This window comes from Giraffa tippelskirchi, chromosome 6 (assembly GCF_054371585.1).
Source record: "Giraffa tippelskirchi isolate mGirTip1 chromosome 6, T2T-mGirTip1v1.2.pri, whole genome shotgun sequence".
In the NCBI taxonomy this organism is placed as follows: domain Eukaryota; kingdom Metazoa; phylum Chordata; class Mammalia; order Artiodactyla; family Giraffidae; genus Giraffa; species Giraffa tippelskirchi.
In genome coordinates this window covers 81,264,289-81,289,296 of record NC_137280.1, presented here as the reverse complement: position 1 = coordinate 81,289,296, position 25,008 = coordinate 81,264,289, and the positions used below count along the sequence as shown (strand labels likewise).

Below are 25,008 nucleotides of genomic sequence, written 5' to 3'. Positions count from 1 at the left end.
GTAAACTTCAACACTTCTTTTATCTTTTTTGCTGGACTCAATTCAACCCATAACAAATGGTTAGTTCTTCTCTGGTTAGTTCTTCCCCCCCATCCCCACACCCATAAAGAAGTTTAAAGAAACATTTCCTTTAAGTATGGCTTATTGGGTCCCACACATTTTGACATGTAGTTATTTCTGTGTGGATCACAACAAACTGGAAAATTATTAGAGATGAGAATACCAGATATCCTGAGAAATCTGTATGCAGGTCAAGAAGCAACACCTAGACTAGGACATGAAACAATGGACTGGTTCCAGATTGGGAAAGGAGTACGTCAAGGATGTATATTCTCACCCTGCTTATTTAACTTATATGCAGAGTACATCATGCGAAGTGTCAGGCTGGATGAAGCACAAGCTGGAATCAAGATTGCCAGGAGAAATATCAATAATCTCAGATATGCAGATGACACCACCCTTATGGCAGAAAAGGAAGAGGAACTAAAGAGCCTCTTGATGAAAGTGAAAGAGAAGAGTGAAAAAGCTGGCTTAAAACTCAACATTCAAAAAACTAAGATTCATGGCAAATAGATGGGGAAACAATGGAAACAGTGAGAGACTTTATTTTCTTGGGCCCCAAAATCACTGCAGATGGTGACTGCAGCCATGAAATTAAAAGACGCTTGCTCCTTGGAAGAAAAGCTATGACAAACCTAGACAGCATATTTAAAAAGCAGACATCACTTTGCTGACAAAGGTCCATATAGTCAAAAGATTTGAGAGATGGACCAATAAAGAAGGCTGAGGACTGAAGAACTGATGCTTTTGAACTGTGGTGCTGGAGAAAACTCTTGACAGTCCCTTGGATAGCAAGGAGATCAAACCAGTCAATCCTAAAGGAAATCAATCCTGAATTGGAAGGACTGATGCTGAAGCTGAAACTCCAGTACTTTGGACCCTAATGTGAAGAGCTGACTCCTTGGAAAAAGACCTTAATGGTGGGAAAGATTGAAGGCAGGAGGAGAAGGTGGTAGCAGAGGATGAGATGGTTGGATGGCATCATCGACATGAGTATGAGCAAACTCTGGGAGATAGTGAAGGACAGGGAAGCCTGGTATGCTGCAGTCCATGGGGTCTCAAAGAGTTGGACACGATTGAATGACTGAACTGAACTGATCTGGTGATGCTATCTCCAGATACTGTCAAAATTATGTTAAATCATAAACAGAGAATTGCCTGCTGTGGGGAAAACTCCACACACTGGAACTGGGAGCAGATCACAGATGGATTATAATACTATTTGCCATTCCTCATTCCCAAAACTCTTTCATACACACCTTTTCAAATTGATGGCTAGTACAATTTGCTGAGTCATTCCCCATTATTGCACTTCAAGATTCCACCCCCCCAATTATTGATATGATAATCATTTCTCCAAATCAAACCAAATGATAAGGGGATTTATTTCCATTTGAGGTTATTTTTATAGAACATATTTTGAGAAAAGGTATTCCAAAGGTTATGAAAAAATTGAAGATTCTTAAAACATATTACTACATTTTGTCCCAGAAGCAATATCTGCAAAATCAGGGTTTTCTTTTGATTGAAACCCAGTGGGAGGGCCCCCCCAGGTACAAAAGCCCCTCCATGTCCCCCGTTTCTTGTTTGTAGAAAAAGGCTTTAGTATCCTAGGTCTTCTCTGAGTTCTGAAGAGCAGACTCAGGGTCTAATTAGGGAAGTGATGTGTTGAGGAAGTCCAAGTGCAGGTTGGAAAAGAATTCCCAGGCAGAGCATTTCAGGAGGGATTTCATTTATTTTATTAAGTTTATTTCATTTAGTTTATTAAGAACAAAGAGCAGAGGTAATGTGGGTACTGCGAGCACAGTGGGCTGACCTTGACAGACCAGGGAGAGCTGACCGTTTTCCTGTGTGAGTAGCCAATTTTTATAGCCTCAAAACAAAGAAAATTCCTGCTGGAAGGTTGGCATTAAGTGATTGGTTAGGGTGCTATAAGGTGACTACAGGGCTGGGCATTTTTGCCTAATTTGGGGTCAGGAAGCCTGATAGTGATGATCAGGGGGGCTTTTGACAACGGTTGCAAAGGGGCTCAGTCAGCTTCTGAGGTGAACTTGGTTCTGGGCTCCACTTCTGTGGCCTTGGTTCAAGACCTTGTACCTGTGGCCTTGGGGCAGGATTTAACATGATGGAATGCAGAAATGAAGAAAAAACATGGACTTCCCTAGTGGGCCAGTGGTTATGAATCCACCTGCCAATGCAGGGAATGTGGATTTGATCCCTGGTCCTGGAAGATTCCTCAGGCCTTGGGGCAACTAAGCCCATGTGCCACAACTACTGAAGCCCTCATGCCCTAAAGCCTCTGCTCTGCCGCAAGAGAAGCCAACTCTCCACAACTAGAGAAAGCCCATGCATAACAACAAAGACTCAGCACAGCCAATAAATAAATAGAATTTTTTAAAAAGGAAAAGCAAGATAGCTTGAAAAATAGTTCAGCAATAGAACAGAGTCTTAGTTCCTTCTCAAGGAATATCTGATGTGTATCTTTGAGTTGTCCTGCAGAAATTAGTCCCAGATGGAGGGTGGTGACTACATGATGACCACAAGTAGGTAGACCCAAGACTGGCTGGAACCAGGTTGATGATAAGGATCCCTGAAACATAACCTTGATGTTATCTCACCACCAGCCAATCAGAAGAAACTTCACCAGAATTTACTGCTTACTGCTTACCCCAAATGCTGTCTTTAAAAATCTTTCCCTAGGGGAGTGGGAGGGAGGCTAACAAGGAAGGGCATATATGTACACTTATAGCTGATTCACGTTTTTGTATAGCAGAAACCAACACAACACTGTAAAGCAATTATCCTCCAATTAAAAATAAACAAACATTAAAAAAATAAACAACAAACAAAACCCCCCAAAACCTTTCTCTAAAACCACTGGGGAGTTGAGGTTTTTGAACATTCTCCTTGCTTGTGAAGTGAAAGTTGCTCAGTCATGTCGGACTCTTTGCGACGCCATGGACTACACAGTCCAGGCCAGAATACTGGAGTGGGTAGCCTTTCCCTTCTCCAGGGGATATTCCCAACCCAGGGATCGAACCCAGATCTCCCGCATTGCAGGTGGATTCTTTACCAGCTGAGCTACTAGGGAAGCCTCCCTTGCTTGGAGCCCTGCTAATAAACAATGTACTTTCTTTCACCACACAAAAGCTTGGCTTTGCTGTGAGACAGATAAGTGGAGCCAAGTTTGGTTCACTAACAAGGTCTCCCAACTTGATAGTGAAAAAAAAAAAGTCTCAATTTATATTTTTATTTCTTAGTAACTGGGTAGAGTGTATAATTTTTCTATTCAGCATTTGCTTTTATTTATATTTTTGTGAACTAAATGACAAATTCCATTGGTATTTTTCCACTGAAATTTTCTGTTCCAATTTTATGAACTCTGTATATTTCGGCTGGCAGTTTCCTAGTTTGGCTGTTTTCCTTTAATGACTGTGCCTGATTATTTTTCACACTCACAGGATTATCATGGACTTTGCTCATTGATTTATTTTCTTTCCACTTTTCTCTCTAATATGTTCCTAGTTTAGCAACAAATCAGCTAGGCTCTTCTTCAAGTGCTTTTCTCCTTCTGACCATCACTCCACAGAACTAACCTCAGTTTACTAGTCACACTTCTGACTGCCCATTTAGTGCATTTTCAAGTCTATGCCAATGTACACAAAGAGAATAAAGAGTTATGGAAAGGGGTAAGTTGCAACCCACTGCAGTTGCCCATTGACAGTGGGAAATTCAAGGGGAATTCAAGACAGGAAAACTGATGAAACATTCTGCATTTTGGATTTACCAAGCCCCTAGATAGTTAAAATGCGTAACTAAGGAATAGTTTCAGTGACTCCATATTCTTGCATCTTCCCATAGATAGAAGACCACTAAAGTCAGCAACTTGAGATATCTGTTGTGATTAGCAGTACTTTTACCAAGATGTATGTCTGACTACAAGTATTCACCAATCAAAACAATTCTATATACTGGTTCATTCCCTATTTCTTTGAAGCAGCCCCTCAGGTTTTCCTGGTAGCTCAGATGGGAAAGAATCTGCCTGCAATGCAGAAGACCCAGGTTTGATTTCTGGGTTGGGAAGATCCCCTGGAGAAGGAAATGGCAACCCACTCCAGTATTCTTCCTTGGAAAATCCCATGGACAGAGGACCCTGGAGGGCTATAGTCCATGGGGTCACAAAGTGTCAGACACAAGTGAGCGACTGACACACACACACACACACACACACACACGGGCTATAGTCCATGGGGTCACAAAGAGTCAGACACAACTGAGCGACTAACACACACACACACACACACACACACACACATTCCTCCTTTCCTCCTCCAGAGGTAAGGAGAGGCTGTGTGGATGAAGACAGGCTTGCCTTATCAGTAAACAAACGGTGTTGTGGCACAGCGACTGGCCAGTGGTACATCCTGAGGGGATTTAGGAAGGAGAACAGGATACTAGCCCTTTAGATAGCTAAGGTCCCTATCAAAGGAATGATTCCAATAACCCCAGATGACTACATCTTCCCATACATTAAAAAAAGCACTAAATTCATTAACTTAAGATGCCTGGTTTTCTTTAATCAACAGCAATATTTTGATAGTCCAACTATCTGGTTTTTGTTGCAAAAACTCCTATATACCTGGGTTCTGAGAGGCTCTCTTCCTGGAGCAAGTCTGCCGAATAGAATATTAACTCTCAGCTTTTAGGCTGTGCATTTTCTTCAGTCAACAGCTATTTCCTGGCTATGTATGTGTGTGCTTGCATGCTTAGTTGCTTCAGTCATGTCCAACTTCGCGACCCTCTGGGCCTGCCAGGCTTCTCCTTCCACCGGAGTCTTCAGGAAAGAGAACTGGAGTGGGTTGCTGTGTCCTCCTCCAGGGGATTTTCCCCGCCCAGGGATCAAACCAGCATCTCTTAAGTCTCCTGCATTGGCAGGCGGGTTCTTTACCACTAGAGCCACCTGGGAAGCCCCATTTCCTGGCTATAGGCATCAGTAAGGTGCCTGAATAAAATTTAACTTTTACATTATGCGTTTTTCGTTAGGTGAACATCAGGTTAAAAAACACACACAACACCAAAACGCAATACTTAGGAAGACTGCACGTATATGGACTGAAAGATTCACTTTTGAAGATGACATTTTTTTAAACCACGTGCTTGCTTGTTTAAAAACAACCAAAAAACAAAAATCAAAAAAACCCTCACCCTATTAGACTGCTCCTCCCCAAAACATTTTTTGTCTTTTCTAAAGAAATGCTAACAAATTTCCTGGTATGGACCAGGATACTGGTAGCTTTGGGTCTTTTCATATGTCTTCAGTCTGCATTAATGAGTTTTCTGGAGGCTGAATTCCTCGTTCCTGTGGCTCAGGGACAAACAGTGGACCGAAGGCCTGGGTTCCAAGCTGCTAAGGTGGGGTTGAGGTAGAAAAATATGAGGCAGTCAGTGTAGTGTAGGGTCAAAAGGGAAAAAAAAGGACTCGATTTCTTCTTTAGAAATCGAATTCCAATCTCCACTCATTTTTCACCTAAGTGTTTGCTGTTCAGTTTGTTGACATTTAAAGGGAATGCCTCTAAGCTCCCTTGACCTGAAGGCCGTAAAACACCAGAACCTGTGACAGGACAATCAGCAACTGATCAAGGAGAAAGACACCAGGTGGCCCGTTAACTTTAAGAACACGGTCCTTAGACAATGGCCTGCGGTCACCAGAAAAGGTGAGGGGAGAGGTCACGAGAAAAGGTTAAGAGGATGGAGACTCAATATCATAAGAAAATTCAAGAACTGGGAGATTAGGAAAAAAGGGTCATAAAAACTGACAAACTGACATGATGATTTTTAGACCAGGGATTATGTACACTGGGATCCTAAACCAACTAAAAACAAATAGGGGGTCAACATTAGTAAAGATATAAGCTGTTGTGATTCCCGCGGTTTGAGGGAACGCTTACCCCCTTTCAGTGACTGTGCTGGGAGCTCTATACTTCTACGCTTTGAAACAACTTTGCCTTTGTGAGTTATCTGCGTGTCCCTGGAAGACCATTCCTTCGCGGGCTGTTTCTGGATTCTCGTTTCAGGATGGCCCTCACAAGACGTGTTCTCCTGAGAGTCCACGTCTAACCTGCGCACACGAGAAAAGCCCACGCAGCTCGGTGCGTACAGAACGATTTGACCCGAGGGGTTGCACGCAAGAGGTCCCACGCTGCGGTTTTCCAGCACAGTCCCCACCCCGCGTTAGCATTGCGCTGCAAGGAGGTGCTTGCAGCTCAGGTCCTAGCAGCTTACAAGAAACGTTTTTTAACGGAGTTTTCAAAAACTGCTTCCTTTTCGCATAAGAGTCGTTTATGGGAGAAGTGACAATCCCTGTAAGATATCAGCGTGCGAGGACGTGGGTCGGAGCGAAGCGCATCTCTGCTAGCTGAGCCTGAGTAAGTGTACACCGCTGCCAGGACCCAGGCAGAGTGGCGCGGCCTCTGCCAGGACCCGGGGGGGTGGGGGGGGTGTGTGGAGTACACCGCTGCCGGGACCTTGCCTGGAGAACACCCCTGCCAGGACCCTGCGCCGGGCGCTCAGCGATTCCAGTCGCCATTTCTTGTCTTCTGTCTCTGCGCTCCATCTCTATCAACGCATTCCTGCCCTTGGCCCTCCGACAGCGCTTTTAGTGCGTCCGGGTCCCCGGCTCTCCCAGCCACCAGTGCGCCCCTGTTCGCATCGCTGTCTGCGCCCTCTAGGGCCCCGCCGCTGCCGCCCTGGCGCTTCCCGCGGGCCCCGGCGAGGCCGCCTGCGCCCTGTGCCAGAGCGCGCCCCGCGACCCGGTGCGCGCCGACTGCGGCCATCGCTTTTGCCGGGCGTGCGTGGTGCGATTCTGGGCGGAGGAAGACGGGCCCTTCCCGTGTCCCGAGTGCGCCGACGACTGCTGGCAGCGCGCTGTGGAGCCCGGCCGTCCGCCGCTCAGCCGCCGCCTGCTGGCGCTCGAGGAAGCAGCTGCGGCGCCCACGCGCGACGGCCCGGCCTCTGAGGCGGCGCTGCAGCTGCTGTGCCGCGCCGACGGGGGCCCGCTGTGCGCGGCTTGCCGCATGGCCGCGGGGCCCGAGCCACCCGAATGGGAGCCCCGCTGGAGGAAGGCGCTGCGCGGCAAGGTGCCCTTCCCCGGAGGGTGCGCTGTCCCTCTTATCACCAGACTGCGCCCTGTGCCCCCTCCGTATTCTCTGGATGGCGCCCTCGCCCCCAGTCTCCCATCTTCTGGACGGTGTCTAGCTGCCCTCCCCATACCCCAGTTAGTGCCCTGTCCCCTTTCCTTCTCCCATCCCAGGACGGGACCCTGTTTCCCCCATTCCCTCACCCCAGAGGTTGCTCTCTCTCTATTCCCCTATCTCTGGAAAGTATCCTGTCCCCCTTTACCACGCCTGGACGGGGCACTTTTTCTCATCTCTCTCCCTGCCCTCCCATACCCGCTACCCGCGTAACTTGCCCAGTGTAGAACTGCCCCGCCCCGCCCCCCTGCTGAGGGCCCCCCCATTTCCAGCCCCCTTGGTGTCGGTGTCTCTGCCCTGCCCCCTGGCATGACGTCATGCTGTGGTAGTCCCACCCCCACGGGCAAAGTCCTCTGAGTGGGTGTGGTAGTCGCTCAGTCTTGTCCGACTCTTTGCGACCCCACGAACTGTCGCCTGCCGGGCTCCTTTGTCCATGGAATTTCCCAGGCAAGAATACTGCAATGAGGGTGAGGGTATTGGCCCCTCTCTGGTCCTGTGCACCCCTCTCCCATTCGGTCTTCTCACCTGCTCTGAGCCCTCTTGAGTCCCTTCACCCACTCTGTTCTGGAACCTTCTCCACTGTGCTCTCAACTGTTTACATGTGGCACTTGGCTCTGGGTCAGAACCTGCCATTGGAGGCTGGTCACAGCTGAGGTCTGGTAATCCTAGGGACCCCCTGGAGTGTGTGTGTGTGTGTTGGGGTGGGGCTAGGGAGGGAGCTCAACGTTCTTTCTGAGAGAATAAAGACAGCCAGGACCCTGGAGTGGAAAGAGTCAGTGTGGTCCGTGCCAACCTGAGGGGAGAGAGTAGCCTGTTTGAGGGTTCATGGGTCAGGGATTGGATCCTGGGGTCTTCTTCTTAAGCAGTGGGATGTTGCATCCAGGGGCCTCCTTGGGGTTAGAGCATGTGGCCAGGGGACTGGAGTTGGACTTTCTTCCTGGTGAAGGACCCCACCCACCCACCCAGTCAGTGCATGGAGCTAGGCAGGCACTGTGTGTGCCCGTGGCCATCCTAAAGGGGCCACGCACCGTCCTTCTGCTGGAGACGGTAACACTAGGGTCCTCAATGAGTAGTCTTGTGTAGTCACCCTGTTGGATTCTTAGCACAACTATTTCTCTCAGACTATAGAGAGCATAGTGGGTCACTAAGCTCCCCCCTCTGCAGCCTGCAGAGTTTTGAGGTGTTTGATGGGCTAAGATCATGAACTGGGGCCTCTGGACTGCCTGACGGGATTCTAGTGGTGTGATGGCCGTCTGGACTGGGCTTAGGTGGGCCCCGGACTTTCAGAAGTGGCCACACACCCCATAACCAGCATCTTTCTGCAGGAGAACAAGGGGTCTGTGGAGATCATGAAGAAAGATCTGAATGATGCTCGGGATCTGCATGGCCAGGCTGAGTCCGCTGCTGCTGTGTGGAAGGCAAGTGGGGTGGGGTTCGAGTCCACGTGAACAAGGAAACATGGATGTGTACCCTGACCCTGTTTGGCAGGGCCTTGGACCACAGCTGAGCACTGTACAGTCAGACGGCCAGGGAACTCTCTTCCCTTGAAGTGGTCAGTGGTGGATGGGTGGGGTCTCAGGGTAGCCTGAGGACACGGGTATTCCTGTTGCCCACCCTCCTATAGGGACATGTAATGGACCGGAGGAAGAAGGCTCTGACTGACTACAAGAAGCTTCGGGCTTTCTTTGCCGAGGAAGAAGGGCGATTCCTACAGGAAGCAGAGAAAGAAGAAGGGTCCCTGGAGGACGAGGACGAGGACCCAGCAGAGAGGTTCAGGTCTCTGCTGCAGGCTGTGTCGGAGCTAGAGAGGAGGCACCGCAACCTGGGTCTCAGTATGCTGCTCCAGGTAGGCACCCAGTTCTGGTGGTCAGGGGAGGGCAGCGGGGATGCAGATTCAAGAATTGGCAAGCGGGTAGCTTATCAAGAGAGAAACCTTCAGACCAGCACTGCCTGGCTTCCATTTGGGGCTGAATTTCAGGAATGAGTAATCCAGGAGACTCTGGCTTCCCCCTACATTGCGGAGAGGGGGTGCTTGCATTCCAATATTGAAGCACTGGGCCTCTACCCTGTCCTTGGGCTCAACAGGTAGGAGCTGGCCATGAGGTCAGAAGAGGCAGGGATCTTGGGGACGGTGGTGGTTGCCGTGCCCTCATCCTGAATGTCCTCCTTACTCTGTGCCCTGAAGCCTTGCCTAAACCTGGGGATTCTGGGCTCTTTGCAACCCTTGAGTCTGATCCTGGAACCAGTAGCCTCTGTCCTTCCCTCCTCTGAGCTGAGAGGTGCCATTTTACCTCTGGCAGTAGTGGTTACTCAGCTCCAACTGGCTGCTGATTGTGGGTGAAGAGACATGAGGGTCTGGTGGGACTGGATTCTGCAGTCATCTGGCTTGCAGGATAGAAGCTCGCTCACTCATTCCCTCTCTCCTGTGCAGTGAAGTGCTGCCTGCCCAGGCAGCAGACAGAGGAAGCTGTTTCCACCCCTGGCCTGAAGCAGCTCCTCCATCTGCCTCCTTCTGGACCCCTTGTCATCCTTCAAGACACCCCCAGCCCCGCGTGTCTTCTCCTAGGTGAATATGTGGACTGCGAACTCTAGGTGCCCCTCTGGGGTTGCTGATGACAGTGCTCCTCAGAAGAGTGTTTGTGTTCCCTTTTCCTCTGGGTGTTCATGTTTCCAGGCTGTAAACCTTTCACTGTAGAGATCTGTATTGGGGGTAAGTTAACCCGAGTGTATCCTGACTCCATAAAGTTCTTTTCGTTGCCCCAAGTCTCATCAGATTTGCCGTGGTCGTCATCTTCAGGAGGCTTGGGCTGTGCAGACCTGTTCCATGATGGGGCTGCTCCACCCATCATGCACGCTCAGGCCCACAGACCCACACCCATGCATTGGGCAGAGCAGTTCAAGTGAAATTTGAGGTGACTGTCAAGGGAAAGGAGTGCTCAGTGTGCCTGGGTGGGGATGGTGGGCCGGTCAGACTTGTCACCTCTGCTTGAGGTCCTTGAACAGCGTATGTTGCACAGACCTACACCTACTGCAGCTCAGGGTCTGTCCACAGAAACATGAGAACCGTGGGGTGTGCAGGGACACTGCAGCCCCTCGCTGGCATGTCTTTCAGGCTGTGTCTCTTCTCTGCCTCTTAATGTATCTCCTCAACCTGTTCTCATCTCTCTTCTCCATCTTCCATCCCTTGGATGCCAGTGGTTTCCCGTGAAACTGTCTTAGCATCACCCTCTATCTGCCTTGTCTGCTCCTCACTGACACGAGAATTTTTCCTGGGGCAGGAGGAGCATTGTCAGGGTCAGGCCATCCCCAGACCTCACCTTGGTGTGTCATTTTCCCTGTCCTTCTGACTTCCCTTCGTATTTCCTCTGCTGGATGAATTTAGCAAAACTCTTTATTTAGTGTCATTGTGTAGCTTCCTCCAAGTGACAAAATTAGCAAAACTCTTTATTTAGTGTCATTGTGTAGCTTCCTCCAAGTGACAAAAATGTAGCATAAAGTGACAAGATCAAGGGGTGTGAGAATTGACACAGACAGGTGTTTAGGGTGGTGGTTGAAGCCATGAGTTGTCCCCGCAAGTGCAGATTTGTGATCAGTGACCCGTTTCTGGATGAACCCTCTCAGACCTGGGAGTCACTAGCCTTTGGCACTGCTGGGCCTTTGTGTTTCTGTGAGCTTGGGGGTGAGTTGCCTGCCTGGCTGGTAGCCGGCACTCACAGAGCCTACTGAAGAGGGCTTGCTTTAGCCAGTTGGCTTGATATCGCTCCTCATCTGTATCCTCCCCATACCCTGGCCAGTCTCCAAGCAAGCACTGTGTCTGCACTTGGACATGTTGGCTTCTGTGAGTTGGACTTTTCTCTGATGAGTCCTCCACCCCCTGCTTCTGCTGAGTGAAATTGGGGTGCTTCCCCAGTTTCCCATGACTGGAGATCCAGCTACCTGTTTTTCTCCTCTGCAGGGATCTGCTGGGAGGCCTGCCCGTTTTCCTCGAAGTTGACTACTTCAAGACTGATGTGCTATGAAGGGCTGGTGTGCAGTCCAGAAAAGTGGTAGCCCCTGGGTTCCCAGTGCTGGGGAGAGATAGGAGGTCCTGATACCAGCATGGATGTAGTTTCTTTGTAACGGTGTGTGGATAGAATTCTCAGCCCGTTGGCCACCTCTCTCTTGCTCTTACATAATGTCTACATAAGAATGACAAGCAAAGGCTAGAAAAAGCTGCCTGGTTTTGAATAGGAGAGACACATTCATCTTCTTGGCAAGCTATAGGACCTTGGCCAAATAACCCTAATTCTGACTCCTCAGGTCAGGGGTAGCACTGGGCATGCTGCTGGCCCCTTCCCTGGCTCCAGTGAGAGGTGCAGCAGGGACGTAGGAGGGAGCTGCTGGCCTGTATCCATCAGGCCAGGAATGTCTGCAGCATAGATGGCCTTTGATTCTGGTGAGATTTGACTTCTTGCTTAGCGGTTCCTCTGAATGTCCAAAGCTCCGTGTTGGTCTGCTGGACTGTACAGCCAACCCCTGCCATTTCCTCACTGAAGTCAGCCCTCACCCTCTGCTCCCTGCTCACTGGTCACAGTGGCCTCTCTGCTGTGGGTCCTGTGTTCTCTGTGGAATAATGTTCCTTTTCCAGATGTCTCCATGGCTGGTCCCCTCATCTTCAATTCTCTGCTGAAATGGTATTTATAGAAACCTCACAGTGGAGGATCTTTGCATGCTCCTGCCCTCGAGGACGTGGTTGAGTAGGGTCCCAGTGAATGTATGGCTTTTCCTCAACCCAGGTTCATTTGCCTGGTTCAGGACCATGTCAGGCTCTGCATGTCTGAGGTCAGTGCAGAGGCATGAGTGGAGGGAAACCCAGACTAGGTGGATAAGAAGAGTTTTGTCTGCCAAACGGTAGGAAGCACATTTCAAAGAAATTTGTTTATTTGTTCAATACCTAGATCCCTTTCCTTTTAATTCTTAGAGCTTAATAGGAAAGTCATGGATAGTTAGGACTTGTGGCCTGTTTTCAGTGTCAGGATCCTTTGTCCAAGGGGAGCAGAGGGAAATGCTGAGGGTGGTTTTCACACTCCTAGTTGAATTATTTCATCAGATTGATGATGACAAAATAAGAGGGGATACTTGCACTCTGATCCAGAGAGACTTGCGTGTAGGAGGCCAGCGGGGTGCTGCCCCAGCTGTTAGGGTGACCTCAGGCCCGAGTCAGGAATTCCCCAAGAGGGTACAGACTGGAGCTGCTGCCCTTGTGGAGAGCAGCCCGAGAGGGTTAAACTGAATGACTGAACCAAAGAGAATCAGGCCAGCCGGGAACTTAGAGGAAACTAGTGCCTCTTCAGGCAGGGTAATTTGCTAGAAAAGTTCCTAGAGCTCACTGAAGGCCCTCATGCTCACGGTGACAGTTTATCACTAGAAGGGGAGACAGGTTAACATCAAGCCAAGGGGAAAGACGCATCAGGGAAAGTGCCAGTTGCATTGTCTTCTTGTGGAGTCAGGACAGTGTCACCTCCAGCATCTGTGTGTGACCAGGCGGGATGTGAGTAGGCTACCTGACTTGGTGTCCGTAGCCTTCATCGGGTCCATTGCATCTACATGTTGACACTCAAGCCTGGCTGGTCTATCCTGCAACCCCACAGGAGATGGAGTTACAGGACCCCAAACTCCTGCTACACATCAAAAGGTCAGACCACCAATGTGGCCCAGGCCCACAGGTGTATCTATCAGAGCTCAGAAGTAACTTCCAGGTTGACTACACTGTGTTTGCTTCCGTATGACTTGGCAGTTCCAGCCTTGGGCTGGAGTGCCAAAGAGATGCCAGCATGGTTCTATGAGGGAACATGCACAGGATGGATACTGAATCACTTGCAGCATCAGGAGGTTGGAGGTGACCCAGGTCTGTGTTAACTGAGGTACCAGAAAGGTGGAATTGGGGGATGCCAGCATGGGGAGCAGTGCAGTAGAACTGGTTCTGCCACATGACGGGCACAGGGGTGTCCCAACTTGATTTTCATGTCCAAGAGAACTCAAGGGAAGCTAGGCTGCTGACAGTCTCTTGATGCAGATGTAGCTTTTTCCCAGGGTATGACCTGCTGGAGAGGGTGGGGCAGGCGTCATGGCTACTTCCAGTCCTGCATAGGGGCAGAGCTCTGTGCAGACCAATGGATTGATGCCATTGTTGCCATTGTTGGTAGGATGCCCTCCTCACTCTGTCCTGCCATGGGGGAGTGGGTCAAGGAACACAGGAACTACCCACAGTGGTTTGACGAGAATGCTGCCATTGCTTTTCTGCCAGCAATGGACAGGCTGGGGACCATCTGGCGCTGGAAATGGTTTCCTCAGGTGAGCTGGTTGGTCTCATAAATATGCCTCCTCCGTTCAACCAAGTGTCCCATGGCCAGAGTCAATATAGACAGGAGAAGTAGATGTTTGCAGTGTCCAGACCAACACGGTTTGTACCAAAACTGCAGGGAGTTCCTGCAAATTCATGAAGAGCCAAAATTGCCTGGAGTTAAAACACAGCAGAGATGTGGACAAGCAAGTGCGGCAACCCAGGAGGAGTCCTTAGTTTTTGTAGCAGAGAAATCACATGCCCACAAGCGTAATGACACACAGTCAGGTTAATGGAGATGGGAAAGCTACTATGTTTTGTTGCCTGTACTGCTGCTGAGTTCTTCAGCACTGCTGCCAGCTGTCATCAGGTTTAGGGCACAGTGACCCTAGACCCAGTGACCCACTCCCAGGTGTTCTTTAGTCTTCTCCAGGCCCACGGGGAGACGCACACTTAGGTATCCTCTGCATCATTGTCTTGGGGTAGGCAGGATGAGCACCAGTGCCCCTCAGTGGGGGACGTGGAAGGTCAGACGGGGTTTGGAGGCTATAAAGGATGCTAAAGCCCTGAGATAAAGAGATACAGAGCTGCTGGGCACATAGTGGAGCTTATGGCCTGTGACTGTGGCAGCGTGCTGCAAACAAAGTGAAGTATAAAACAGCATTTAACGTGTGCACAGAGAACACTTCCTGGTTGGAAGAATACTTCAAGCTGGTAAATGGAATCCATTAGGGTAGTTTCCGATGGAATGAGGAATAGCAACAAGCAAAAGGTAAAGAACCAAGGTGACACACAGGACTGGGATGGAAAATGAAAAGGGGAGATTCTTTGGTCATCCTGAGGGCACTCAACTCGGGCCTTCATGCTAGGAAAGGAAGTTGGGTTCCGGAGTATTTCAAGTCACTTTTGGGATTCTGTAGTGGCAAGCTAGTTCTGTAACTAGCTTCCTATCAAATCTGGGTGTCTAGGTGTGTGAAAGGAGCCTTAGAAGTTTTGGAACATTAAGGTGGTATGCATGCTGGAAAAAGTTGGGGCCCTTGCAGTAAGTGACCAAAGAAGACTTTAATGTGCAAGCACTCCGGTTTAATCTTACAGACTCAGTGGGTGTGTCTGGCCGTCTACCTCACTCAGATTTCAGGTGACCTTCCCCCATATTCTCATTTTGACTCTTTGGGGAGGCTGTGCCCTCTCACCTTGGAGTGTCTTCATTTCTTTTTACCTGCTTCTCTGCTGAGCCCCAGCGATGGCAGCTTCAAAGCCCTGTGCCCTGGATGTCTGGGCTTCATTCACCCTCAGGTGTGGGAGGAGTGGAGTCAGCTGTTCTCACCTGGGGTTCAAGGACTGCCTCAGGGCCTGGAAGGAGATAAAGGCCACAAGGTGGCTGACAGTTGAGGCACCCCTAGTCTTTGCCAAGTCAGGTGGTACAAACCTGAGGTGCTGCATTTCCTAACAGGATCTTGATCAATTTGAAGATAAGATAAAGATCCTTAAGTCTTTTTTCTTTTTAGATTTTGACATTGTAATTTCTTTTGAATAAAGTCACTTTTTGCAAGCTAAGAGGCAGATCAAGCTAAGGCAGTTAAGTCCTCTAGAGATCCAGGCCAATTCTTAAAATCTTCAGCAGAATGACATTGTTGTAGGAAGGGGGGGCCCCCCCCTCCAGGGCCCCAAGAGCGGGCTCTTGTCTAATACTTGGAAAAGATTTGTCCGAGGAGACATGTGCTGACAAAGCAAGAAACTTTATTGGAAGAAGGCACCCGGGCAGAGAGCAGCAGGGTACGGGAGCCCAGGAGAACTGCTCTGCTATGTGGCTGGCAGTCTCAGGTTTTATGGTGATGGTATTAGTTTCCGGGTTGTCTTTGGCCAATCATTCTGACTCAGAGTCCTTCCTGGTGGTGCATGCATCGCTCAGGCAAGATGGATGCTAGCGAGAGGGATTCTGGGAGATGGACAGATACGGAGTGTCTCCTTTTGACCTTTCCTGAACTCTTCCAGTTGGTGGCTTATTAGTTCTGTATTCCTTACCAGGACCTCCTGTCGTAAAACAACTCATGTGAATGGTTACTAGAGAGCCTGGCCAGGGTGGGTGGTTTCAGTCAGTGTGCTTCCTCTAACAACATCATAATACAAGGGGCTAACAACAGTGTTATAAACTCTAAATAATAACCATTTGCCTATATTTTTTCCTTAGGAAACAGCCAAAAGTCTAGTCTGCAAGGGTATGATATAGAGAACATCTTGATCCACACAGGACAGAATGATCCAAATTATATGCTGGGCAGCCTATCAGTGAGCCAGGTCAGAGCTGGCCAAGGGTGGGTGAGCAGAGAAAAGTGTTTACACTTTGAAATTTTGCTCAGGTTTAAAAAATTCCTAGTTGTTAATAAGAAAGCAAGTAGGAAATACTATAGATGCACCACACTGATACTTGATTTTGGCAAGGTCTTCCACTAGAACACGGAGTTAAGAGTATGGGGACAAGACACTTGAATATTTCCAAAATAAATAGTAATAAGAAATCTGACATATTCTTCCATTTGCCACAAGAACATATTGACCGTGAGGACTATTTAAAAGAATGCTCAACTCTAAAAAGGGTGGTGGCAGAACACTTTCCACTACAGAATAACCTCCCACTTTTCCCATACAATTAATACTGCTATGATGTATATTCATGTGGAAAAACTTGTCAGGAGCTTTTGCCAGGGCCAGGAAATGAAAAATAAGAGAATGCCCTCATGACAGTTACTTGTGAGCTTAGTTAACATCTTTTAGGATGGGCCTGTAAAATCTGACCACTGTTTTGTTAAACATCTGCCGGTCTGCACCCCACCGCCCACCCGCCCTTTGTGATACAGCCTGCCAACAGGAGGGAGCCTATGATAATGAGAAAGGCTCCAATCAAAAACAGCACTGTAGCAAGCGCAATGGCCTTATATGGGATCTTAGGAGGGCTTTTCTTAAATGTTTGCCACAAAGAATACCTTTAATAAATGGGATCTCGTTACATCAGGAAAGAAGAATCCCACAATCTGCTGGCTTTAGTAGTTAAGTTTCTCCCTGAAGGTCAATGTAGCTATCATCTGTACTAGAGGGTCTTGAGTATTTCACTTTGCTACTGGGAATTCCAGTAGCCAGGTTGGTAGGAGATGGCATCATAACACTGACATAGCAGTGGGCCGGCCGGCCACACGCCGACAGCTAGCTCACTGTTGGCAGCTGGAGCGCCCAAGGCCTCCCAGTCTTTTTGTTTTTAAAAATAACCTTTTGGACTCTTGGAGTTATTAAACTTTCATTCCTGAAGAAGTATGTGCTAGTGAGTCACTTCTACTTGATGAATCTTTCAAATATTTATAAAACTTTATTTTAGAAATGAAATGTGTGTTAAACATTGTCATGAATACAGCAAATGATCAAATAATCAGTCAGAATTAAATTTTCACAGGTGATGGCATCAATTAAGGAGGAAAGGAGTCTACAGAAAAGGCAGCCAACAGAAGTTGCTCACGTTTTGTGAAAAAGAATAGGCAGGTCTGAGAAGTCAAACACCTAAAAAATTGGTCATATACATACAGACTCCTCATGTCTCCTATTTGTCAAGAGTACAAGATTATCGTGTAACATTTCTCAATCCCACATCTTGGATCAACCACTGAATTCATTCAGTGTGGAGAAGTCTGTTCATCCGCACAAGCAAACTCTCCTGGTTACTTTTGCCTCAGACTCCTTGTTAATTTTAAAGATTTTATCCTCATGGTTAGGTTGCTGAACACCAGCCTCTGTCTCCGGAGATAGAGCAGGTCTGCAAAGGCTTCCCCCGCACCTCTACCCGGGGCTACGTTGAGCTCATGGCTGCCCGCGCTTCTGCGGAGAACTAGCCACCTGCCCGTCCCGCCCACTTCCTGGGGTCTGGCGCGACATTCTGTGGCAAGACCAGTTGGTCTTGGGCTCGGAGTTTCTGCGGCTCCTGGAAGGCCCCTCTCAGGCCTCCCAGGCACGGTCATCTGTCCCCTTGGGGCCAACAGCATTGGAGGAAACCGGAGACTGAATAGGGATCTGAGGAGTGTAGCCGAGCAAAACGCCCATCCCACCTCCTTCCAGCCGGCAGAAACAACCAGGTTGCCTGGGCCCTGGGGACGCAAAGATCGATAGGGAAGGGCGTACACAAACTGACTCCGCGGCTTATCTCTTAGGCCGTATGCAAATGAAGTGACTTTTAGGTCTTGTCTGATTGGACAAGCCATAGGGCTTGTAGTGGAGGAGCCAGTGGGGCTACAAGGTTGCAGAGCGCTTTTATCCTATTGGCGGTTGCAGCAGCGGCATACTCTCCAAGTATGAAACCTATTGGCCAGCGGCACTCCTAGAGAAGTCTGGTTGTCAAAGTAGGGAGGGGCGGCACACACCACCTGCTGTTGGCCTTCCACAGAGGTGAGGAGCTCAACAAGCTGCTAAAGCCACATGGTCATCGGGCAGCACAGTATCAGCACAGTATTGCTTCCAGTATCCAGGCCGTGCTGCTGCAACACCAAAGGGCCCTGTGACACCAAAGTTTCTTCTCAAAGCCACTCACATGGCCAGGAGAAGAGCTGTGATATATCACTTCCTCTTTCCTAGCCTCTGTGTAGCTGAAAGATTGGTGCACCAGCTGGCAATGTCCCTCACCCTTAAGTAGGAAAAGTGTGTATCACCGTCGGCCACAGCAAGCACTTTGGGCCTTGGCTGTTGGAGCTCATTTTGTGCCTTAGTCCTCGACAAGAATGCTGCATGGGATTGGAGGCACATATGGACATGGGATATAGAACAGGTTTCTCTGGGGACGCAGCCCAAGATGGCTTAGGGCCCTCTGGTTTGCAGCAGGCCTGGTACTCCTGGGCAGAAGTCATCCCTGGGAAAGAAATTGGCTCAGTGCCAGACTCAGTCTGCGGTCTACCCTCCTACTGCTTCACACAGACCTTTACTGCAGTTTTTTTTTCAGTGACTCCATCTAGAACATAAAACTTTCTGTTAGCTTGTGATGGGGTTCAGGATATGCTACAGCTGATCATAGCACCTTGACATATTGAATATTTTAAGCTGAAGGGCTTTGAGAAAATGGCAGAAACAGGAAGGTTACTCTGATCTCCCCCTACTTCCCCTTCTCCCATAGGCCCTACTTGAAACATACCCTCCCAATACCCAAAGGAAAGGAGAATCCTTATCTCTGAGAATAAAGGGACTCTGACAAGAACCTGAACACACAGGCTTTGCTAAGTTTCCTGCTGTTCACTACACTTACCTCACCCTCCTTACCTGTCATATTTATTCACAACTCATCATCAAACAGCATAAAATATTCAAATCTAAGGAAAACTTTTCCATCCCCTTTCACTCACTTGCCTTCTTTTCTCCATTGACATCTAAATTATACAACTAAGAACCCTAAGTAGGCAAAGCTACTGGTCCTTCAAAGTGGCTGTGGCCTGAAGGAAGTCTGAGACAAAGACCTAAAAGGTGAGACCAATCCAGTCTCCTGGAGTTATGGCCCAGTACTGCCTGTGGAGTCCGTGTGCCCTGTTGGGATATGGGAGGCAAAGCAAGGGGAGAGAAAAGTAAAGACAGAAAATGCGTGAACTAACAGGATGATCTTTTGTGCAGAAGGACCACAACTGTTTCTACTAGGATGCAGACACTACTATCCAGGCAACCTTCCTCTGTACTGCTGACTTCCAGTCCCTGGTTACACAAGTGTCTGAGCTCTTCCCAAATCTTCTCACTTGGGATAAGTGTTGGCTGATTCTGAATTTGGACAGAGCCTGAGAAGTTTGTAGGTGCTTGCTTGCCAGTGCTGGGAATTAGATAAGAAATCTAGGAACACGGGAATTCACCAGCCCATGGAAAAGGGGGCTTTAAAAAAAAAACAGAGTTCCTGGACTTGAAGATTCATGATCAGTTGGCTATCCTGTATTGTCTGCAAGCTGAGCTCTGGAGCATGGGATTGCTGTACCGTTTGTGTGTGTATATTAGGTCTAATTCACATAACATAAAGTTAGCCATTTAAAAGGGAACAATTCAGTGGCATTTAGCACATTCACAATGTTGTGCAACCGCCACCTCTAATTCCAAAACATTTTCATCACCCCAGAAGGAGCAGTCACACTCCACTCCCCTCTCAAGACCAAGTTACATTGGAAGGTTGGAACTCAATAACCCTTTCTTTCCTGGAGATGTTCCGAGAGGCTCAAATTGCTCAAAAGGGAGAGCACTGGACAGAAAACCCAGAGCTTAACAACATGACCCTGAGGGTCTCAGACAATGATTATCGTTCTGTTCAGTTGTGTTCTCATTAACAGGGAGGGTAGCTTTCAGGCCTCAGCTTTCTGCCTTCTTCAACCTGAGCTGTCTGCACTATGTCAACTTTGCATGCCTGTCCAAACACCAGTCATTTCCCGGGGAATCCCTTAGGTCTGCGAATAAGCCTGGCTCTAGGAAACACTCGGCTGTTCTGAACTTTGGAAGTATCCTGAGTACAGGAACTTCTGTCCCCGTAGAATTTGCAGTGTACCCCCCTCTGGCATGGCATGTGGATGTGTGTTCACTGATGGAATAAAATGCATATTTTATGAAAGACAAGAAAAATTTACACGTAAAATTTGTTTTCTGCCCCTTTGGGCCTCCTCCTCATTCAGTGTGTATTATGCACCTGCATTAACTCTACCTCTTTAGAAGATAGCATTCCTTCTTAACCTCATAAGGGATCACAGTGACCCACTTCTTGCTTTGTATCTGCAGATCTGGATTGTGTAAACTGTCTTTATGTCATTTAACATATAAACTTATCTCAAAAACTGTGCTTTGATGGAATTTCTGAGAGACTGGCTTCCACGTTATAATCCTTAGATTGGCTTAAATAAAGTTGATTATTTTTTGTTGACATCACCATCCTAGAAACTGTCTGAACCCTGTCTTTTTGGTTTTTTATGAAGGCTTCATTACATAGGCATGATTGATTAAATCATTGACCATTGGTGATTGATTCTATCTCTAGCCCCTCTCCCCTGACTGAAAGTCAAGTGAAGTGAAAGTCCCTCAGTTGTGTCCAGCACTTTGTGACCCCATGGACTATACAGTCCATGGAATTCTCCAGGCCAGAGTACTGGAGTGGGTAGCCTTTCCCTTACCAAGGTCTCCCACATTGCAGGCAGATTCTTTACCTGTTGAGCCACCAGGGGAGCCCCTGAAAGTCAAGGGGTGCAGCTAAAAGTTCCAACCCTCTAATAAGCATGGTTGCCATTGAGTCTGACAACCAGACTCAATCCTCTGGTGCTTTCCAAAAGTCACCTCATTAACACCTTTACCCTTTTCATCACAGGAAAGTCTCAGGGTTTTAGGAGCTCTGTGTTAAAAACTGAGGGTCAGAGACCCAACATATAGCTCTTATAATGTTATACTCCTCTTTGCAAATTTTGTGTGCTCTTTTAGGAAAAAAATTTAAAACTAACATAAAAGTTCTACTGCATGAATTATATCATGATTCTGCCCTCCTATAGACGCAGCTGGGGCCTGCATCCCTTCTCCCTGGACCCCTAGAATAGTCACTTGCCCCTCTCTCCTGTTCCTTTCTCCATAGGGCCACTCCCCACTAGCCCTTCCACAGTGTCTTGCTGCTTCAAGAGAACCTTCAAAGGCCTTTCTGGGTCACCCTCCCAGCACTTTCTCCACCATACCACGCCACAAACTCCTCCCCATAGTTGCTCAGGGATCCCCGGCTCCAGGTTCTTGTGGTCTTCTCTGTTGTGGGAGTGGCCACTACACATACCCTTCTCCTGTCACTCTCCCCTCCCTAATAACCTATAGGCTGATAGGCATTGAGAGTCCCTATGTCATTCCCTGCTTGGCACTTGGTTTGTCCTTCACATATGCTTGGACCTTGGAGGCGCCTGAACCTTGCATCCATTGAAGTTCATTCGTGGATGCGCCTGTTCCCTTGCTGACCTGAGCAGTGGTCTCCCACAGCACCTGGCCATAACTTAGTAGAGTTGATTTGGATAAGGAGGAGGCCCAGGATTTTTCACACAGTGGAATGTTATTCATTCTTGAAAAGGAAGGAAATTTTGATACATTCTACAAACCAGGTGAACCTTGAGAACAATATATTAAGTCAAATAAGCCAATCACAAAAGGACAAATACTGTATGATTCGACATGTATGAATAAGGCCCCTAGAGCAGTCAAAGCCATAAACACAGAAAGATCCTAGGGGCTCAGGGAAGGAGGAGTCATTTTTAAATAGGTATAGAGTTTCAGTTTGGGAAGATAAAAACATTCTGGGGATAGATGGAGTGATAGTTGTACAACAATGTGAATGTACTTAATGCTGCAGAATTGTATACTTAAAAATGGTTAAAATAGTAAATGTTGTGTATATTTTACTTCAATAAAATAAAGGTGGCACAATGAATTTTGCCACAAGATGCATTTCAAGGTTCTTCTCCATGACCCACATTTTGGGTTGGGCTTGATGGGAAGCTGATTCTGAAGTGTATGCAGGTGGTTCCCAGGGGCGCTGTGGACACAGTGTGGTGGGAATGGGGATCATGATGGAAGCATCACCACATCTTCTCTGAGCCTAGGACTAGGCAGGCCTGCAGAGCTGGCCCAAATGGAGAAAGCTACTATGGTCCATTCCATGCATGAAAAGTTCACCTCGTTCTATGTTTGAAACATCTTGTTTCCTATTCCATTTAGAAAAATGTTGATCATTATCCACTATATGGATTTGAGAAGCCACTAATGAGCTACCATCTATGTCTGGGAAATTCTGCTTCAAGGAAGTGGGCAAGGAGAGACCCTTCGGGAGGTCCAGAACACTCAGTCTCAACTCATTCTGCAGTTGGTTTTACTGGCTTATGTTCCGGAAGCAACATGTGGTTCAACAGGACAGGAAGGAGATTGAGACAGAGCATGTCAGGGAGAGAGAGACAGTGCTCCCTCAGAGTTGCAGGGGAGGATTCTTCCTGACTCTTGATCCTTCCTGACTCTATGATAGCCCTGGTATTCTCAGGCTTGTGGCCAAGTCACCTGTAACTCTGCTTCTGTCATCACATGACTGTCTCCATGAGTCTCCTCTTTTTTCTTATAAGGACATTTGTCATTGGATTCAGGGCCCACCCTAATCCAAGGCTATCTCATTTCAAGATCCTCATCTAATCATATCTGCAAAGATTCTTCTTCCAAATGAAGTCATCTTCCCAGATTCATGGATGTCATTTTGGGGAGTCACCATTCAACCCACAAAATGGGGGTGTTGATACCAAGCCTCTTGATTATCTTTTGAGGAGGGTATATGTACCTAACACTCCCATTTTACAGATTAGGAGACCAAGGCAATGCTGACACATACAGCTACTATGGATAGCTACTATGGTCCTGTGTATCTGTTTCTTCTATTCCTTCCATCTGAAATGCTTTTCCCTGGCTTTGACTTTGTATACACAGTGCCCCCAAATCAAACCTTAGGAACCCTATGTGTTGTGCTGTGCTTAGTCACTCAGTCATGTCTGATTCTTTGTGACCCCATGGACTGTAGCCCACCAGGCTCTTCTGTCCATGGGATTCTCCAGGCAAGAATACTGGAGTGGGTTGCCATGCCCTGCCTCCAAGGGATCTTCCTAACCCAGGGATCAAACCCAGGTCTCCCACATTTCAGGTGGATTCTTTACCATCTGAACCACCAGGAAAGCCCAAGATACTGGAGTGGGTAGCCTATCCCTTCTCCAAGGAATCTTCTAGACCCAGGAATTGAACTGAAGTCTCCTGCACTGCAGGTGGATTCTTTATCAGCTGAGCTACCAGGGAAACCCTAGGAAACTTATACTCTTAGTAAATACCATGGGGACCATGCTTGGATAGAGAAAGCTGATTAATGATGAGTAGCAGTCCCCACCGTAAATATGGCAGCCATCAGGTCTACAAGGTTGTGCCTTCCCTGACGGAGCATTCTGGACAAAGGGACCTCCAGCCCTGGCTCTGAGACACACCTCCTGTTACTGGGATCGCCCTCATTCTCTGATATCATAGGCTCATTGAGGGTGTTCCAAGTCCAGGTTTCATTTTTATAATTCATTCATTCCTCTGTATTCCACATTTGGGAGGGGGTGTCAATAAACACTGATGAGTGAACAAGTGACCCCATATGCTCATCCTGGTGGGTGATGGCAGTATGTTTCTCCTCACCCCTCAGAGCAGGTCTTAAACTTTCAGTGCGTGAGAAACATCCTGAGATTTGTTACTGGTTGATTGTGTTCCTCCCAATCCATATGTTGAAGCCCCAGTCCCTAGGAGCTCAGAATATGACTGTATTTCGATATGGAGACTTAAAGAGGTGATGAAGGTGAAATGAGCCCTAATCCAATATGACTCCCATTCTTATAGTAAGAGGAGATTAGAACACAAATACTGGCAGAGGGACAACTATCTGAGGACACAAGGAGAAGATGGCCATCTATAAGCCAAGGAAAGAGGCCTTAGGAAAAACCTGCCTTCCCACAGCTTGACTCGACTTCTAGCCTCCAGAACTGTGAGAGAATAAATGCATTGTTTAAACCACTCAATCTTTGCTTTTGTTTTGCAGCCCAAGCTGACTGATACAAGAACTTATTAAAAATGAAAATTCCTGCTCCTTCCCGTGGAACTGATCTTGTAGGTCTGTGGTGAGACATAGGTTCTAAATTGCCTTATACATGCTCCTTGGTCCCTGTAATCCACCCTGAGAAACACTGCATTCCAGCTTAGACCAAAGGGGAAAAGAAGTAATAGTATAAAGTGGTGCTTCTCAGCCTTTGGGCTTCCCTTGTGGCTCAGCTGGTAAAGAATCTGCCCTCAATGTGCGAGCCCTGGGTTCGATCCCTGGGTTGGGAAGATACCCTGGAGAAGGGAAAGGTCAACCCAGTCCAGTATTCTGGCCTGGAGAATTCCATGAACTGTATAGTCCACGGGGTCGGACTCGACTGAGCGACTTTCACTTCACTTCTTCTCAGCCTTTATATCATTTTGTCCCTCTAAGACTTTTTAGGCATTATGTTTTCTAACTGCTCCCATCGCTGTGAAATACGCCATATCACACCAAAGATACACTGGGTATCTGTTTATGTGCTGGGCCTTTGGAGGGCCACAAACCACTGTGTATCTGATTTCAGCCCCAAAGATCAATTTTTGCCCCCATGAGAGGGATACATTTCTCTTACTGAGAATGCATAGGATAGAAAAAGAATTGAGATATATATATTTGTATGAGGAAAGTGCTGCCTGAAAACATCTCACTTAAGGGATTGGAGCTTCATCTCATACCACTTATGTATTTGCATAAGTCCCAGAACCCATTTTGAGATTACGTGGAGC

General features: G+C 47.9%; 1 protein-coding gene across 21 annotated transcripts in view; it reads left to right on the top strand.

Moving 5' to 3' along the window:
* Window positions 1-24,289, top strand: part of RNF187 (ring finger protein 187) — an 87,818-nt gene extending 63,529 nt beyond the window's left edge. The window contains exons 3-7 of one of the 21 annotated variants that reach the window (XM_081497866.1): window positions 6,135-6,209; window positions 6,394-6,485; window positions 8,636-8,728; window positions 8,935-9,156; window positions 24,242-24,289. In XM_081497866.1, coding sequence (XP_081353992.1) covers window positions 8,660-8,728; window positions 8,935-9,156; window positions 24,242-24,271 — 321 coding nt within the window. In that variant the 5' untranslated portion in view covers window positions 6,135-6,209; window positions 6,394-6,485; window positions 8,636-8,659 and the 3' untranslated portion in view covers window positions 24,272-24,289. Of the gene's footprint in view, window positions 1-6,018; window positions 6,486-6,608; window positions 7,778-8,635; window positions 8,733-8,934; window positions 9,157-9,741; window positions 10,074-11,265; window positions 11,464-17,077; window positions 22,087-24,241 lie in introns of those variants that run through there. The other 20 variants (XM_081497868.1, XM_081497867.1, XM_081497872.1 and 17 more) reach the window with 20 other exon arrangements.
* Window positions 24,290-25,008: the final 719 nt, after the last annotated feature.